We start from the raw sequence: 18,860 nt of genomic DNA, 5'->3' as shown, positions 1-18,860 counted from the left end.
TTCCTCAGACACTTCAAAGCAGTCATCACATGGGTGGGTGCTTCTTTAGTCAGATGACAATCCTGTGAGACCTCAGAACAAACCCAGGGGTGAAGAACAGGATGAGAGCCTAAGACCAGCTGTCAGCATTGCAGATGCAAGTGAGACCACCTGGGTAACATCAAGGACAACTGTCTCAGACACTGTCTACCAAGTGTCCTTCCCTCACAGAAACTGGGTAACATCAAGGACAACCATCTCACAAACTGTGAATCAAGTATTCCTCCCTCACAGACAATCTCTTCTCAGCCTAGCCCCCCAGGGCTCCAGATATCCCAGGACTTCCTATTACCCTTGCCTCACACAGGGGAAAACAAAACAAACCAACAACAACAACAACAACAAAACCCACTTCAAACTACTTTTTGCATTGTAAAGGAATTCTCCAGTTTTCCTGCCTACTTTTGTATAGGAATTTGGCTCAGGGCAGCAACCTCTAGTGTTAGGGAACTCTGTTCTTCAGATGTTGCTAAGAGTCGCAGTTAAGTTTAGGGAAAGGGGGAAAAACAAGTTAGACAATGCCGAAAGAATGGCCTGATTCCTTCCAAATCCAGCACAAGGTCAGGCTTACAGACCTGAGCAGCTGTGCTGCTGGCAGAGGAAGCAAACTGCAGTGGAAGGCTCATGTCTCTCCCCCTCCCCCTCCAAGGCCTGCAAAGCCAGTGCTGCACAAAGGGGCTTTTTCTTATGAACTTCTCTCCCTTTTCTTTCTGACTCCATCTTGAACGGGAAGAAACAACCCTGGGGATGGAATGTACATAGCTCTGCAAATATTCATGAGAAAATGCTCTGACGCCCACACGTGGCGGGGCTCCTCCAGCACATGCATGAGCCAGGAAAAGGCCATGCAAACGAACTCTGACCTCTGTGTTATAACCAAAGCAACTGGGACTGAGCCCTATAATGGACACCAAGGTCCAAGAAAGTGAGCCTGGGAATGTAGCTATGTGCAGAATTGTGTGCCTGGCACATAAAAAAAAAAAAAAAAGTACTAGGATTAATCCTGAATGCTACAAAAAAAACGTCAGAGTGTGCTTTTGTTTTTATATTTTATTTTATTTTTTTATGTGTATGAGTGTTTTGCCTGCATGCATGTCTGTGCACAGTAGAAAGAAGAGGTCTTTGGAGCTCCTGGAACTAGAGTTACAGATGATTATGAGCTACCATGTGGGTACTAGGAATCGAACCTAGGTCCTCCGGCTAGAGCAACGAATGGTCTTAGCGGCTGACCCATTCCTCCAGCCCTAGTGTTTGCTGTTCTTGCAAGTGACACAAGTTCCATCACACTGTGCTGCTCAAAATGACATGAAACCCTACTCCAGGGGATCCAACACCCTCTTCATATATGCCCACACACAAACACATAATTAAAAATAATAACAGAACCGTCTCTGAAAAAAAGAAGGCAGTTTTATCTTACCTGTCACCCATCGAATTGTTAAGTGAACAATTAATTTACTAGTCACTAAGCAGTCATTTAAGATGTGTGGCACTGTGCTCACTATGCTGACAGGTCCCTGATATGGCTGTCTCCTAAGAGACTCTGCCAGAGCCTGAGAAATACAGAGACAGATGCTCTCAACCAACCACTGGACTGAGGACAGGGTCCCCACTGGAGGAGTTAGAAAAAGGACTGAAGGAACTGAAGGGGTTTGCAACCCCACAGGAAGAACATTATCAACCAAACAGACCACCCCCCAGAGTTCCCAGAGGCTAAACCATCAACCAAAGAGTACACGTGGAAGGAACCATGACTCCAGCAGCACATGTAGCAGAGGATGGCCTTATCAGGCATCAAGGAGAGGAGAGGCCCTTAGTTCAATACCCCAGTGTAGGGGAATGCCAGGGTGGGGAGGTAGGAGGGACACTGTCATAGAGGCAGGGAGAGGGGGTGATGGGATAAGGGGATTCCAGAGGGGAAACCAGGAAAGGGGTTAACATTTGAAATGTAAGTAAAGAAAATATTCAATTAAAAAAAAAAGCTGTGTGGCACTAGAAATACAGGAACAAGCTGTGAAGGAAGCTGTGTGCACAAGCCCGGATTTCCTAGTTGGTGCTATCGCTCAGCTGTGAGACCTTAAGAAGCTACTCGCTCTCTAAGCCCACAGCTACCCTTCAATGGAGATATAACCACTCTGCAAAGTAATAAACTTCTAGCAGTGCCTGCTGCTCAGTGAACTCTCCATTCCACTCCATTTTTGTTCCTTATAGTCCCTGCCCCAGTTGTATCTCCAAAATCCCTTCTCAGTTGCTGCCACTTTTCCACATCTTTATTCTTTCCCCAATGCTTCCATTCCCTCACCAAGTTCAGTAGATTCCAAAGATGCAAAAGAGAAGGCCAGATTCCTCTCTATTCTCTCTTCACTTTCTTGAAGCAGCAGATAACAGACCTTGTCTTCACTTTGTAATAGAATGCTTCTGAGACAAAGCAGCTAATCAAACCCCAGTCCCAGGAGAGAGCCAGTAACTCCAAATCCCTTCATATTACTAGATGGCAACGTTGCCCGGCTCTCATCTCGATTCAGAACAAAGCTGGGGTTAGGGCTGGTCTGACGGCATACTACCAGCTGGGCTGCGACCTTTATGTTGCAGTTCGTGGTGTCTACCCACCAACACCATATGCAGCAGACAATTTAAGGACAATTCGGTATTTGCAAAAAAAAAAAAAAAAAAAAAAAAAAAAAGCATGTGTGCATGCATATGTGTGAAAGAGTCTGACTTAATGATTTAATTTGTGTCTAGCTTTCATCTTTGAAATAAGTTTCTAGGAATACATATACATTAATTGGTAGAGTAGCTTGCCTAGCCTGCATAAAGCTCTGGGTTTGATCCCCATCCCTACATAAAAGCAGGCGTGGTGGTGCTTGCCTGTAATCCTAGCAAAAGCAGGAAGACCAGAAATTCAAGGTCATTTCAGTTACAAAGCAGGTTCAGGACCTCTGGGGAGTGGGCAAAGTCCTGAGTGAATGTGTATTTTGACATGAGCTGAGCCATGTCAAGGATCCCAATGTCAGACTCATGGTAATGGCAAAGCCTTTATCTGGTCCAAGTATAGATGTTAAAAATGACCATGTTCAGCTAAACCAGTGTATACAGAAACTCCATCACAGCTTCCTCCTCCTGGATGACTGCAGCCTAAAACTGCTTTCCCATAGATGTCTCTTATTAAATTTGGCTAAAGCTGCCTCCTCGTGCAGGTGAGTACAATAAGCCATTTCCTTGGTTCAGATGGATAAAAGAAACTTGATAAGACTTCAGGTTGCAGCTGATGCAATTCCATCAGAACACGTGACCCTGCAATCCTAGCTTTTTCTGCACCCCGTGTCTGTCCTTTCTTCATTTCCTAGCCACCCAGTTATGTGACATGCAGACTGAAGCCAAGGGCCACCTGGGATCCTTGAAATCCTATCTCAACATTTCTTAAAAAAAAAAAAAAAAAAAAAAAAAAAAGTCTTGGGCTGGGGAGAAGGCTCAGTCTGTAAAGTGTCTGCCAGGCAAACAGATGAACCTGAGTTCATATCTCCAGAACCCATGTAAAAAGCCCAGCAGACAAGCCTGTAACCACCCCTCCCAAACCCCCTTTCCTAGTCCCTGCAGAGACCAGCTAAAGCTTACTGACTAGCCAGCCTAGCCAAACCAATGAGCTTCAGGTTCTGGGAAAGAGTTTCTCAAAGGACAAAGGTGGAGGGCCAATGAAATGGCTCAGCGAGGAAAAGTGCTTGCCAGGACCAGACTGATGACCTGGAACCCGTGTTAAGGTGGAAGGAGGGACCAGACACCACAAAGTTGTCCTCCGACCTCTATATGTGTACCCACCTACACTCAATAATAAATAAAATAAAACAGTTTGAAAACTGCACTTCCAGAGGTCCTGAGTTCAATTCCCAGCAACCACATGGTGGCTTACAACCATCTGTAATGGGATCTGATACCCTCTTCTGGTGTGTCTGAAGACAGCTATAGTGTGCTCAGATATAATAAATAAATCTTTAAAAAAATAATGGAAGAAAGATCTGAAGTCAACCTTGGGCACATGCACTGGAACACACACTCAGAAAATACCTCAAATGATGTCTAGTACTTTTTCTAGTATTAATGCACTGGCCTTGTATTTACTTACCTTTGTTTGAGACAGGTCTCTATGTTGCTCACATTGGTCTGAGACTCTCAGGCTCCTGGCATTATTGGTATACATAAGTGAGCACCCAACTCAATACTCTGGAAATCCAGTTAGCTACCACACATCAGGATTCAAAAACGCTCCATAAATTATTCTTATATTGTAACAACATAGAATTCTCTGCAAATTAGTTGAAATCTGTCCTATTCTAATGGACATGAAGACCAGCTTGTTCCTATGCTCGATAAACTGCAAACTTATCGTGTTCTGTACTTGGCATTATCGCCCATCTTTGCATGTTTGGGTCAATAGTCTGTCATTAAACAACCAAATACAAATGCAATGCACATGAGGTTCCTGCACTACAGTTCTTTAATCATTGTTAGGTCTTACACGGTGCATAACCTGGGTTATAGAAGCATTAGTGATGGTTACATAAAAGCCGGCATTCCTCAGGATCTTGTGCAACAGTTCCATCGACCAAAGGAGTTATTTCCCCTTGCCTCTGGCAGAAAAGACTTATGGCTCGCCACTGACTTATACCTACAGTGGGTTGCCTATCAAACCCCATGCTGGCTTCCAGACTTCTGGTCCTTCTCACCTATGTTAGTACATTCTCTCTGCTCTGGACCCTTCCAGATTGTTCTCTTTCTTATCCACAATAAAAACACACTCCCTGATGATGGAGCAGCCATTCTGCTGGTTTCTTTGCTGTATCCTTCGAATACAGCCATGTACTAGGGGAGTATGGTTCCTCTCCCAGGCCTCAGGGTTTCTGACACTCTCAGAGTACGATCCCAAAGTGGTAGGAATCTATTATCTCTTTGTTTCTCTCCCTCCCTATCTCCTTCCCTTCCCACCTCCTCTCCCTTCCCTCTGTTTTCTTTCCATGCTCTCTCTGCTCTTGAAAGGCTCCCAGTGCTGCTGTGTGGTGTCTGGTATTCAGTGTACGAAGACTAAAGAACTATAAAAGCAGCAGCCGCCACATCATCTCACTACCGTAATCTTAGTTTTAGATTCAGTAGTTGTAGAGAGAAAAATCTCCTCACCCACACGATTTTTAGTTTTAAAAAGTTACAAAGATTTGGATAATGTGTTTTAGCTAAACTATTTTAAGATGAAGATTCCCAGGAGAATAGAAGCGATTGCTTTGCAAAGGGCAGGACATGCTTTTTGTTGACTCAGTCTGGTTTGTTGTGAACAGCCACTGCTGTTCTTGGTGGGTAGAGCTGAGCTAAAACTCCTTGTGGCAAGTTTTACAAATATACAATAGGGCAAACACACTGTGTGAGCAGAGAACTCCCACCCCAACAGTTGGTCATCGCCAGGAGGGAGTTAGTGGAGGTTCCTAAGTGGAGCATGCTGGTCCCTGGAGGAATAACCCGCTACAAAGAAGGGGTAGAAAAATTGTGCACTTGCTTCTCGCGTGCTATAAGAGAGCAGTCATTCAGGATTTGAGACACAGCACATAGAAATTCACAGACCTACCTACAAGGTGGGCACTTGGCATAATTAACAAGTCCTTCATCATATGATAACTGTGAGATGTATGTTACCACAAATGGTAATAATACACACACACACACACACACACACACACACACACACGCATGCATGCACACACTAATAAAAACAGGACATGGAAAGCTTGTCCAAAGTAAGGCAGTAAATTAGTGTTTAACTCAAACCTGGGTCTAATTTTAGAGTAGAAATAAATTAGCATTAGTATGTATTTACACAAAAAAAATCAATTTTGAAGAAAAGTTCTGACTGAAAGTCGAAATACTTTTAAAAGGGTATAATTACAATTTTGATCAATAAAGATCTACCTTAAGAATCTGCCTTAGGGCTGTGGAGTTGGCTCAGTATGTAAAGTCTTTTGCCACCAAACCTGATGACCTGAGTTTGATCCCTGAGACCCACATGGTAGAAAGAGAGTAAAAGCTCCTAAAAGTTTTTCTTTGACTTCTGCACATGTACTGTGGCATGCACACACACCTTCTCTACAAATAGCTGTAATTTTAAAAATATTACAAGCAAGCAACACCAGGGATCCGTAATAAAGACAATTATGTGTTCCCTTTACATTCCCCAGTCACCAGAACTTCATTCTCTGCTCCCTGCTGCCCTCCCCCTTCTTCCCCTCCCCCTCCCTCCCCTCCCCTTCCCCTCTCTTTTCTTCTTTTCTTTGAGACAGGGTCTCATATAGCCCTGGCTGTCCTGGAACTCACCACATAGACCATGCTGGCCTTGAAGTCATAGATCTTTGCCTCTGCCTCCTGAATGCTTGGATTAAAGATGTGCAACACCATTTTGACCACCAAAGATCTGCCTTAAGAATCTGCCCGAGGGCTGTGGGGTTGGCTTAGTAGGTAAAGTCTTTTGCTCCCATTCTTATTACCATCTTGGTTTCTTTTCCTGTTGCTATAGTTAAATACCTCAATAAAGTAACATAATGGGGAAGTTTGCTCTGGCTCACAGTTCAGGCTACCGTCCATTCTGGCAGGGAAGGTAAGAGCAGATGCTGAAGGGGCGGGTCACACTGCATCCGCACTCAGGTGGCAGCACATGACGGACACTAACGCGCACCCTACTTTCTCCTTTTTATATAGTCTAAGATCCCAGCCCACAGAATGGTTCTCTTCTCAGTGAGTGGGTCTTCCCACCTTAATCTTAATCAAGATAATCCCTCCAGACATGCTCAGAGCCCAGTCTTCCAGGTGACTCTAGAGCTCATCGACCTAACAACTGAAATTAATCATCATCACACAACATCCATCTGGGGATTACTAACATTAACATCTGTTTTGTTTTGTTTTTTTGAAACAGGGATTCAATTGTGTAGTCCTCAGCTGGCCTGGAACTCACTAGATAGACCATACTGGCCCCAGTTGACAGAGATCTGCCTGCCTCTGCCTCCCAAGTGCTGAGATTAAAGGTGTCTGCCATCACACCTGACCCTAGATGACAAGCTTGTTAACACCTACCAATAAATGGTGAAATCTTACTAACATTTATCTATGAGCGATGACACCTTGTTAACAGATAACCTCTGAATGTTATCATCTTGTTAGCAGTTCTGTATAAATGCTGACATCTTTCAATCTATGGATGGTGACATCTTCTTAACAGCTATGAATAGTGACACGTTGTTAGTATCTAATTTTTAAATATATGATCATATATGCACACACACACACACACACACACACACACACTACACACACTACAGACACATATACCAACCTCTTGGTCTAAAACAGCTCTTTGAATGCTCATACCTTCTGTTAATGAAAAGACCAATGTCTTCTATGCAGCAGTTCCTTTCCTGAATCTTTGCAGATCTCAGTGGAAGTGTCACCAATGTTATACATTGCATGTTAAAAAACAAAGACCCATGGGGTTGGGAAATGCTCAGAGGTTATGAACCAATACTGCTCTTGCAGAGGACTTGAGTTTGATTTCCAGCATCCATATCCAGCTGCTCACAAGTGCCTGTAACCCCAGGTCCAGGGCACTGCACTTGTGTGCACAACCCCTCACCCCATATGGAAATAATTAAAAATAAAAATAAGGTCTGATGTAGCATTCCATAACTATGAAAAAGGTACTTTATATTCATAGATTCACCATACAACTTTGCATAGGCATGTGCCACCATGCCTACTATATATATATTTTTCCCCCTCAATTTTAGGGTCACAAAGTACCCTAATGACTGCCAATATGAGGATGATTTTCTGTGGTCTAGCAAGGCTTGCCATCATTGTGAGAAGTGAAATCAAAAACCTTCTATGGTGCTCAGTCAACGCAATACAATATATTGCTACTGCTTTCCAGAAACAAAGATGCCCTAGAGATGCACTGGCCAAAGTTCTAGATGCCTTGGCAACTTGACAAAGAGACAGACATAAACTACAAAGCATCGAGAAGATGACCAACAACACCCTCAGTCGGCAAAGCCTTAGTCCTCTCAGTCCTCAGCCAGCAGAGCTTTGGAACGATCTCTATGCACTCTTGAGCCTGGCAGACTGTCTCTATCCATGTCAGGTTCTGTTTAGGAGCACACCTACACGTTTAAGATCCCAAGGAGATATTAGCATCTAGATTCCTCTGTCCTGCTGCACACAATTCCAGGTCATGTTTACGGTGAGCTCTACTGATCTATAGCAGAAGACTAACTGCACTGAACCCCACATGAATCACACTGAGGCCCAAATGGGAAATGGATGTTATCAAAGCTCCTACTCCTCCACTGTTGCAGTAAGTATTAAAAAGGATGGCTTATCTCTTTATCGGACCCCCGAGGTCGCACTCTGTGGACACCACTCTAGTATAGAACAGAACACACGGACTCTGTCACTCTCCCAGAGATTCCTTTCCCAGGTGGTTCACTCCACCAAGCCCTGCTGATTCTGTCCTGGGTAGATATTACCGCTCTGGTGTTTTCTTTCCTCCACCACTCAGCACAAACATTACTCCAAGGCTCAATAGCTTTACATGCAGGTTTATATATTAAATTAATTTCTCAATCCACAAACCCTCTATATAATAAGATTACATCCAATGGGCAAAAATGCAAACTGCCCTTCTATAAGAGATAAAAGACCTTTAAATTTTCCCTTACAAATTTCATATCTACCTATCTCCAATTATGGCCACCAGGATCTAAGTCTGTTTTCTCCAGCTCCATCTTGATCTATCTTGGAATCTCCTCCTCTTCTGTTTTCCTAGCCTTTTCCTCACCTACCTCTCCACTGTCCAATCATGTATCAACTTAACATAAACCTACCTTCCACCAAACAGTCCTTTCCCACCACTTTGAATCATTTTTCAAAAAACCGATGCTACATCCTACCACCTCTAATCAGTGGGTTGTAAAAGGCAGCCATCCCTCCAATTCTGTGCTAACTTACCTAAGTATCCAGTAATAAAAACCAAGGAGATGATACTATCATGGAAATAACTCTGAGCAGTTCACAGTGTATTAGTTTTCCTCTTGAAAGCCAGTTTGCATTGAGACTTCCCAAATTTTGAAGTACTAACTAGAGCACTTCCAGCTTGCAACTACCATAACAGACTTGAAAAGTAAATCTACAGCCAACATTTGCAAAAAGGGGAATGGAGGGGAAATGACATTACCACTTCCTGAGATGCATAGTGAGGGTCCTCTGGGTTGACTGACCAATAGCAGTAATCAAAGCCAAATGCCACAACCTTCTCCCGGGTGTCTCCAAAGCTCTCTGGTCGACTGTCCACCTAAAAATTAAACACAGAACTCAGTGTTTTCCCTGTCATATCCTGGAATCTAGCTGAGAGCTCTTTTTTTTTTAAGATTTATTTATTATTTTATGTATTTGAGTACACTGTCAGCTGTCTTCAGATATAGCAGAAAGGTAATCAGATTCCCGGATGGTTGTGAGCCACCATGTGGTTGCTGGGAATTGAACTCAGGACCTCTGGAAGAGCAGTCAGTGCTCTTAACCACTGAGCCATCTCTCCAGCTCTCGTTGGGAGCTCTTGATTATGTTCTGTAATTAAAGAGACCTGGACTAACTGCGAGAATGTTTACGACAGCTACAGAAGAAGAAGAAGCTACACTTGTCCCCATCTCACCAGAAACAAACAGAGACCCAGAGAACTAAATATGCCTACGATACTGACGCATCTCCTGCTTACAAACACAGGAGCTACGTACAGGACAGCTCAGGAAAGAACACCCATAAGCGATATCTTTCTCACTCACTCTTCCCTAAGGATGTCTTCAGGATACTGACAACATATGAGTAGTACAGTCTCTGGATCTAACAGATTTCGCCTATCTGAAGCTTTCACTGACAGCTCCTGCAGGAAGCTACCCTCAGTGTCTCTGAAATCATATTAGACTGAACGACCAGAAATAACCAGTGGCCAAAGGCAGAGGAGGGTAGAGCCAAAACTTGGAACTGCACGGGGTACGGGGAAGAATGGCATTCTTTACAGAAATGCCTAGTCTTAATATTTAAGTTAAATTAATATTTATATTAGTCCTGGCTTTCAGATGACAATGGTCTACCTATGAGAACATGCCTCTTGTAAAGACTTCCTTTATCCTCTCCAGAGACTGGGAAAAAACTCAAGAATAAACACCCCTAATCCCTACTTCACGGATGTAAAATGGACAGATGCTACAAAATCACCATAGCCTATAGGTGTACTTTATGTGCTGGCTGCTCCTTTGTCCTCTGCCAGCCTCCAGGAGGAAAAGCAAGACTTACAGTGGGGTGCTCCTTGAGAAGAACTCTGCACTAAGAGTGCCTAGGTAAAGATTAAAGAGACACATACTCCATCCACATTTTCTACGAAAGTAAAGTTTGAAAAGGGAAAGGCAACTCTGACATTAGCCATTCAGAAACTACAGAAGATCCTGGCTGTCATGAATAAGCGCTTATTCATAGATAACTGACTTTGGGAGAATCCACAGCCAAGGTGTGTAGAAGAAAAACTAAAGTTTGTTCTTCAGAGCTAGAGAGATGGCTCAGAGTCTGGCTGCTCTTCCAGAGGACCCAGGTTTGATTCCTGCACCCATGTGCATAACCATCTGTAACTCCAGACCCAGAGGGGAGATCTGATGCTCTCTTCTGGCATGAGGTACACATGTGGTGCACAGCCATGCATGTAGGCACAACACTCATACAAATAAAATAATAAATAAATATTTTTTAAAGTTTGCTCTTGGCCAAGCTTATTCTCTAGACCCAAAAGTATGAGATCTTACAATAAAACAGCTGAAATGATTAGCAAAAGAGATAAGTAAGAGGAGGCAAAGAATGAAAGGTCCTTTGTCCTTCTGGAGCTCCTATTTAAACTTTGGCAGGGCCCATCCTCTTTTAACAAGAGCTAATGTCAAGAGGAAACAAATCACATCACAGAAGTTACACAAGAGAGGGCACAGCTCTGAGGCTGGGGTCCAGGTAACCCCCACTCTGCCTCAGCTTCCTTGGTTCTTGGCAATGCTGGCTTATACCACAAGCTAACTGTGGCAGCTGTCATGTGGTCACCTTCCTGGCTTCTTTCCACTGTTCAACTTCCACAAAAGGAAAATGCATTCATCTTCCACATCAGGAAGGGTGGAGGAAGCTGACTCTGGGGGGGGGGGGGGGGTGGGGGAGAAGTTCCCTGTGTCTGTCCAATTGTGCTCCAAAGCAGGGTTGTGAGAGAAAACCTGCAACAAGACTCAAGCAAGTGGCCTTCTGGGATCTGAAGGCTGAAGTCTGACAGCTGGTCCACATTATAGCCAAAACAAACCTTACATTATTCGGTAAATGCTAAAATTCCTAAGGATGCCATGGATAAAGTATTATCAGTTGAGGGGCTCAGGATTAAGTTTAACTGGTGGCCAGGTGAATTACAAAGACACACAAATTGCCCCTGGGACGAGTTAAGCTGATCATGGCCCTTATTACATCCCTGGGTTTAGTTTCAAAGCAGCTACTAATCAGTTTCCAAAACAGCTGCACTATTCCAGTTACCAGACCATGGACCAAAGCACTACATCTTCTGGAGTCGAAGCACAATTCTCTTTATGATTGGTCCAAGCTTCCTCTATAATCCTCTTACATCTCCTGCTCTCTCACATATTAAACATATTCATCCCAAGAGACCACCTAATTATAATAGGAATAAATAAGAATAATAATTCTTAATTAGGAAAAACCCAAAAATTCAGGCTCACCTTTACATTTCTGACTTTTGCCACTTTGTCATCCACTTCCACAATAATTCTTCCCCCTTCTTTGGTCTCCCTAAGAAATAAGAACAGAATTTAAGTAAGGAAAAAAAAACACTTTTTGTTTTGTTTTCTGAGACAGATTCTCACATATTCTAAGAACCCTAAAAGAGTGGGGGAAATTAAGGCATTATGTGAAAAGTCCAGGACAGTGGGGGCAGAGAACAAAATGGGCTGATGTGTTCTTCAGTGGTGAAGGAGTCTGGACAGACAAGGACAGCATCTCACAATGACAAACAACTGAGGTCAAGGCTAGGGTTTCGAAACCACTTCTGGGCTGTTATTTTATTCAAGGTCTTCCCTAGCCTATAGAACAAAGGAGTAATTTTGAGCATCTCAGAAAGGAACAGCATGGTCAAATCCCGCTTTTAGAACTTAAATAAGACAATGTTCTCATTTGGAAAAAGGAATGTAAGCTTTGGCTAGGTGACTTTAATGGTTCCTTCACAATTATCAGTGCTGATGACTTATTTGAATGTTAGTACAGACTATATAATCAGCAGATGCTACACATACAAAACAGCTTCACTGAGCAGGGGGTACTACCACTATCTCTGCAGAATTCTGTGGGAGGTGAAGAATGGTCTGCTCTGAGATCACACTGAGTGTTTACATAACTACCTCTGAATCTGTGGATGTGAACTGGCAGCCTGCTAAAAATCTGCTCACTCCTGGAGACCAGGAGGCTTGAAAGTCCACCACTTACTCTCCAGGCGCCACACTGGCGCTAAAAGTAAGTTTCCTGGTTGGTTTTTTTTTTTTTTTGTCATTTTTGTTGGATGAGATCTGTTATTCTTAACAGCAACTGCGAGTAACAAAGACGTTTCGACATCATTTTCTTAATCTAATCCATGCTATTTGAAATGTCTGGTTTCCAAGGAACGAACAAGCTAAGTATAAGTGTTCGATGTTGCTAACCCTAAAAGACAGTTTGGAAAGACTGAGATCTATTAGCAGCTACCCTCTCCCAGACAGCAGCTACTCCCAGGAAGCCCCCAGCCCTAAGTCACCACAGGCAGTGATGTAAAGCCAGATGTTTAAAAACCATTACCCAATCAAAACACAGCAATTTGGGGTATACTCTTCTATGTTCCTCCTCACTGCCCTCATTCTGTCAAAACTTTTCAAAGTAGATGGCCTCTACAAGAACAAACCTAACCCCACACAGTGCCATTTCTGTCATAGTAGACAATGCCTTTTTAAACCTCTGTTCCTATTTACCATGTTATGTTGTGTACTGGACAGTTAAAAAAAATCTACTAACTCCAATACACATCGTCTGGTCTAGAACCACACTCTGCCAGTTTTATCACATATCACTTTTCTGCTTCACCCCAAGCAGGTGTCCAAGGCTTCCATGGACACCCTAAGAGCCTAAATTGGCTTTCTCTTCCTGTTCTTAAAGAACGCTGAACTTCCCCTTCCTTGTCAGAAAACTAGAAGACTCAGAACAGCTCGGACACTAGCTCTTGTGCAACGCTTTCTCTGACATCCCAAGTGAGAGGAAAAGAGGATGAAGTATGCAGCTACACACTGGACGCCTCAAGGGTTGAGAGCTGCAGAACCAGACTCCTGCACAGGGGCACTAGCACTGAGGACGCCAGAAATAGACGTTTGGAGAAACTTGCCCTATGTCGCAGTTCAGTCTTTACATCACATCAACTGCTGAGCACAGGTTGAAACTGTAGTCTCTCTGGGCTTCGATTTCCCTTTCATATCCTGAGAACTCTTTTTCCTACGTCCTCATGGAGCAATCCCATGTGTGTATACGAACACACCACCTCCAGTCCTCACTTGGGTACTCCCAGAACACCAAAAGAAGTGACGATTGCCCATCCTTTTGTACCTCCTCACAACATGCTGAGAAAGGCCCTACTAGGTGCACCAAGACCCAAGCCAGGGTCCCAGGAAACTCTAGTTGGCAGGTAACCACGGGCATGCACACAGGGCTGCGATCCCTGGAGCCACACAGGAACCGCTATCTCCTAGGACGCAGAGCCCTGTCCATCCAGGTCTTCTGGACCCTGAGCCCCATGACAATTTCTGTCTGATTTTTATTTTTCCTCCGCGCTAGTCCACTCTGAGGAAGGCAGGGATCTTACGCCTGCTTTCTCAGTTCACTTGACCCCTCAGGCACTCCCTCCTGACAGACTCACCGCTTGCTGAGAGGCCGGACCCTCACGGCCACCTGCACATTCGCCATCCCTCCGCCACAACCCAAGACCCGCACAGCGGTCCGGCGGAAACATCCCTGGCTGGCGTCCAGCGAACAGACCCAGCCACAGGCACTGCGAGAGCCACAGACTGCCCCGCCCGTCCCACGCGCCTCCGGCCGACAGCCCCAGCCTCGCCCGAAGGGGCGGGGCCTGCTAAGCTTCAACCAATCCTGAGACAGGTGGGATGGGCCTCCTCACCTCGCTCCACCCTCTCACTTCTTCAGACCCTCCCGCCCGGGTGCGAGCAAACGCCCAACAGGGGCGGGACCCGCCGAACCTTGGCCAATCCTGAGACGGACGGATGGGGTGGGCTTCCTCGCCTGGCATCACTACCCTCAGGTTCCCGGACGCTCCGCCCAAACGTGAGATAACAGGGGCGGGGCCCATGGAGTTTTTGTCAATTCTGAGACAGGTGGACAGGACAACCCCGTCTCGTTCCACCCCTAGCACCTCAAACTCCCCTATGTATCTGTAGCACCTCTTTTGTTCTAAAATCTGGTGACTGAATTTCTGGTTAATACTTGAAAGTTCATGAAGGAAAATTTTGGGGTTTTTTGGGGTTTTTTTTGTTTTGTTTTGTTTTGTTTTGTTTTGTTTTTAATACCCTATTGGTCTGCTATGTCAAAACTGCGGCTAAATTTTAAGGTCAAAAATAAAGTGGAGCCTATTGTGGAGGCGGAGGCAGGAATAATTTGAATTCAAGGTCAGCCTACGCGGTGATTTGAGTTCAGCCTGGAGTGCAGCTTGAAATTCGGTCTCAAAACAACAGCAACGAAGTGGGCAAAACAAATGATTTTGTAATTCTAAGGTGTGTTTAATGAAGAGGCCTTTCCTTTTTCTTTCTTTCTTCTTCTAACTTACTGACAAATTCCTCTCTATTGCCCTGGAACTTCACTGCTGCCCTAGCAGTATTTATAGTACATACAGAGCAAATGCTGTCTGATAAGAACTGGTTTATTCAAATAAGAAATATTTATAACTATTTATACTATTTATAACTGTAAAGCCTCAAGCCCAGCTCCAAGGCTAATAAGGGACCAAAACCCCTTCACCACCAGGTTGTTGACAAACACTTAACAATTCCAAGAGTGGGGAGTTTCAATACCTCCACATAGGAAACTCCTGTATCACACAACAACAAAAACAGAAACAAGGATGGGTTTCTGATGGTGACAAATTTGTGTCCACTGAAGACTTCTGGAACTTCAGACAGCATGATTAGAGAGGGGTTGGGGTAGGGATAGCTATTGTATTATTAACATTACTTTAGAGCTTACACAAGCTAGGCAGTGGTCATGCAAGCCTTTATTTAGTCTTCGCAATTGAGGCAGAAGCAGGTGGATTTCTGTGAGGCCAGACTAGTCTACAGAGAGAGTTCCAGGACAGACAATGCTACACAGAGAGTCCCTGTCCCAAAAAGCAAAAAGGAAAAAGAGAGAGAGAGAAGAAAGAAAGAAAGGAAAGAAAGAAAGAAAGGAAGGAAGAAAGAAAGAAAAAAGATTCACACACAAAACCAAGACAAAAAGAAACACACACACACCAAATTCACTTTCTTTATGGAAACTATGATCTTATGGAAAAGGAAAAAAGGAAATAAATATGTAAATGTGTATAACATTGTACAAGACACGAAATACAAAGAAAATAAAAGGGAATAAGAGTAACAGTCTTTATGTAGCTAGAGAGAAAAAGTGCTCACTGACAACAGTGACACTCTTGTATATTTGAGGAAAGTAAGGCTGGAGAGTTATTCAGAGACTGTTGGTTCACAGTATTTCCTCAGTAAGCCTCTATTAAGGCAGGCGTTGTTCTAAACAATCAGAACATACTTGTGGTGAAACCTCTGACTCCATAGAACTGCGGAAGTAGACTAACGGGTAAAACAGTTTTTAAAAATGTTTAGCTGTGCAGCAAATTATAATTTAAAAGTATGATTTAAAAACCACGAACAAAACAAGCTGTAAAGAGAACAGGATCCTGAAGCCAGGGCGATGTGAGGGGTGTGTAATCAGAGTCGTGCTTTAGTTGAGGCAGGAGAATTTTGAATTCCATGCTAGCCTGGACTGCATAACAAGACCTGGTATCAAAAAAACCAACAAACCAACATCAAAACAAAAGGCACGCTATTGTTTGAAAAGACAGACCCAGGGAGCAGGTCAATGTAAGGCACCCAGGTATGTAAGACAGCCTTCATGGGGGAAGATGGAGATGCAGAGCCAGGATCATGAAATTAACATGAGGCCACAGTGGTCTCTGGGTTTTATTCAGTGAATTGGGAAACAGTAATGTTTTGGAGAAAAGAGTAAAATTACTTGACTTACATGTTCTAATTTTCAAATTGGTGTTTATGTGTGTGTGTACGAGCTCGAGTATGAGCACATATATGTGCATGTCATAAGATGTGGGTGGAGGTCACCTCTTCGGGAGTTCAAATCATTCCAGCTGGGCTTGATTGTTTACACACCCTTATGGAAGGCAGGGGAGTTGATAGGATCTGCGGCAGGGTATTCAGCCACTATAAACCACCTGTTGTATGTAATTCTGCCCTAATTGCACTTAACATGGGGAGGGAGTATAGATCAGGGGGAGGGAGAAAGAAAGGTGCCTTCTATCTATGCAGCTATGGGAAAGCCATTATCCCTGCTGGTAAAGACTACCTTTCGGGGAGAAGAGCACCCACAATCCTATAAGTAACCCCTTACCTGTGTTCTGTAAGGAAGCCCGAAAAACTTATTAGCACCCCCAGAGTGAATTTTGGTGAACCTATGCTTTGTCATTGGGACCTTAGGAAGTGAGATAGACATTGCTTATTGCTTATGTCAACTTCTGAGAAGGAATTTTATTTAACAAAGGACAACTTGGCCGTCATGTGGGTAGGGGATATCAAACTCAGATCTGCAGGTTTGCATAAGCCTTTACTGGCTGATCATAGCCCTGATTTCTACCATTAAAGGATTGCTCTGGCTGGTGTGGAGACTCGTCTGAGAAATGAAGAGTGTAGAGACCAGAGGCCAGTCAGGAAGCTGCTGTAGCACTCTGGTGGCAGAACCAGGACTGAGTCATGTAGGCTCCTTCCTCTTGTCCATTTGAAAGCACCAATAGAGCAATGTACTAGACAGCTGGTTTACAATTTAGACTCATTTGGAACCCCAGTCTCCTGCATAGATTCTGTATTCATGCTGATTTGCAATGAAACTGCTGCTGAAATATTTCTATCGTCAAGCCATAGAGCATGACATAATTGGAACATTATAACTTTTAAAATTATTTCACTCTAGGTTAGGGATGTAGCTCAATTGGTCAAATGTATTCACAAAGCCCCACGATGACAGAAATATGGTAGTGGCACACATTCGTGATCCCAGCATTAATAAGGGTCAGCAAATCCCAAGCCATCCTGGGCTATATGAGAAAGGAGCCTACATGATTCATAGTCCTGGTTCTGCCACCAGAGTGCTACAGCAGCTTCCTGTCTGACCTCCAGGTTCTACACTCTTGGGTGCTAATTACACTTGCGTGTTAGTTCTCACTTCTCTTAACAGGGTCTCTTGTTTGCAGCTCCATGTAGGAACTAGCTGGCCTTCCTTCTGACTCCCATTTGGCTGTAGAATGCCCAGTTCTGGGGACTTGAACTCAGGTCCTTATCCTTGTATGTGAACTTTTGCCCATTGATCTATCTCTTCCGCTCCTGTCTGTTTTCTTGCTAACTCATAGCTTTCTCTTCTTACTCTCCTCTTTTTCCATGAAACTGTAGAGATCTATAACTCACTTGTGTTGTAGTAAATATTAAAAAATAAAAAGGGTTTATCTCTCTACCGGCCCTGAGGTCTCACTCCTCAGGCCCGACCCTGATACAGAGCTGTGCGCACCTCTGGTGCCCAGTCTGAGCCACCACGGCCCAGCTTGTCTGCGCAACTCCCTTCCCTGGTGGTTTTCTACTGCCCGTTCTCTGCCTCTGTCCTGGGGTGTTTCTCTACCCCAAAATCCCACATAAATACAACTCTACAGCCTGATAGCTTTTCATTCAGGTTTATATATTCAACTCTCAATCCACAAACCCTCTACACAAGATTACATCAAATAGACAAAGATACAAACTGCCCTTCGATATGAGATGCTAAACCTATAAAACCTTTAATATCTATAGCTTTTTAATGCCAATCAATCTCACCTGGGTCTAACTGGTCCTTGGGAACCTCCTTGTTTCGACGACCTTCCCCCTCCCTCCTCTGACCTCCTCATACCTCTCAGTCTTCTCCACCTCCCTTGCCCTGACCAGTAACTAGCTTTCCTTTATTTTACTAATTAAAATGGGGAGGTTCCTTAGAGGTCATCACAAGAGTACTTAAGTAGGCAACCCTTCTTGGGGAAATGGGATTAACATTAAAATACAAACAGCTTCATACCTGTCCTAAGAACTGCCCTCAAACAAAACACTTGTTTAAGCCAGGCACAGTGACATATGCCTGTATTCCCAGTATCTGTCAAGCAGAGGCCAGAGGACTGTGGAATCCAATTCTCTCCCTATCCCAGGTAACTGTCTTCTATAAACCAACTCACTCTACCTAATGAGCACACTAATATAAAATTAACTTTTCTCTTTTAGGCTTAACTTGCCTTAAGCTTTTGGGAGTCAGATAGCTTCTATGTTGTATGTGTGAAGCTAATAGTATTTTTTTTTCCTGTTACTTGGGAATCATATTGGAGCTACATTTAG

The 18,860-nt window shown here is 43.8% G+C and overlaps 1 protein-coding gene across 1 annotated transcript in view; it reads right to left on the bottom strand.

The window, feature by feature from the left end:
• Positions 1 to 14,214, bottom strand: part of STARD9 (StAR related lipid transfer domain containing 9) — a 79,426-nt gene extending 65,212 nt beyond the window's left edge. Inside the window, exons 1-3 of the mRNA XM_080931434.1 lie at positions 14,084 to 14,214; positions 11,874 to 11,943; positions 9,302 to 9,418 (exon numbers count right to left, since the gene is read on the bottom strand). Coding sequence (XP_080787560.1) covers positions 9,302 to 9,418; positions 11,874 to 11,943; positions 14,084 to 14,130 — 234 coding nt within the window. The 5' untranslated portion in view covers positions 14,131 to 14,214. The remainder of the gene's footprint in view (positions 1 to 9,301; positions 9,419 to 11,873; positions 11,944 to 14,083) is intronic.
• Positions 14,215 to 18,860: the final 4,646 nt, after the last annotated feature.

This window comes from Micromys minutus (assembly GCF_963924665.1).
Source record: "Micromys minutus genome assembly, chromosome: 17".
NCBI classification, from domain to species: Eukaryota; Metazoa; Chordata; class Mammalia; order Rodentia; family Muridae; genus Micromys; species Micromys minutus.
Note: the sequence above shows the minus strand (reverse complement) of the source record. Positions and strands in the feature narration are given on the sequence as shown.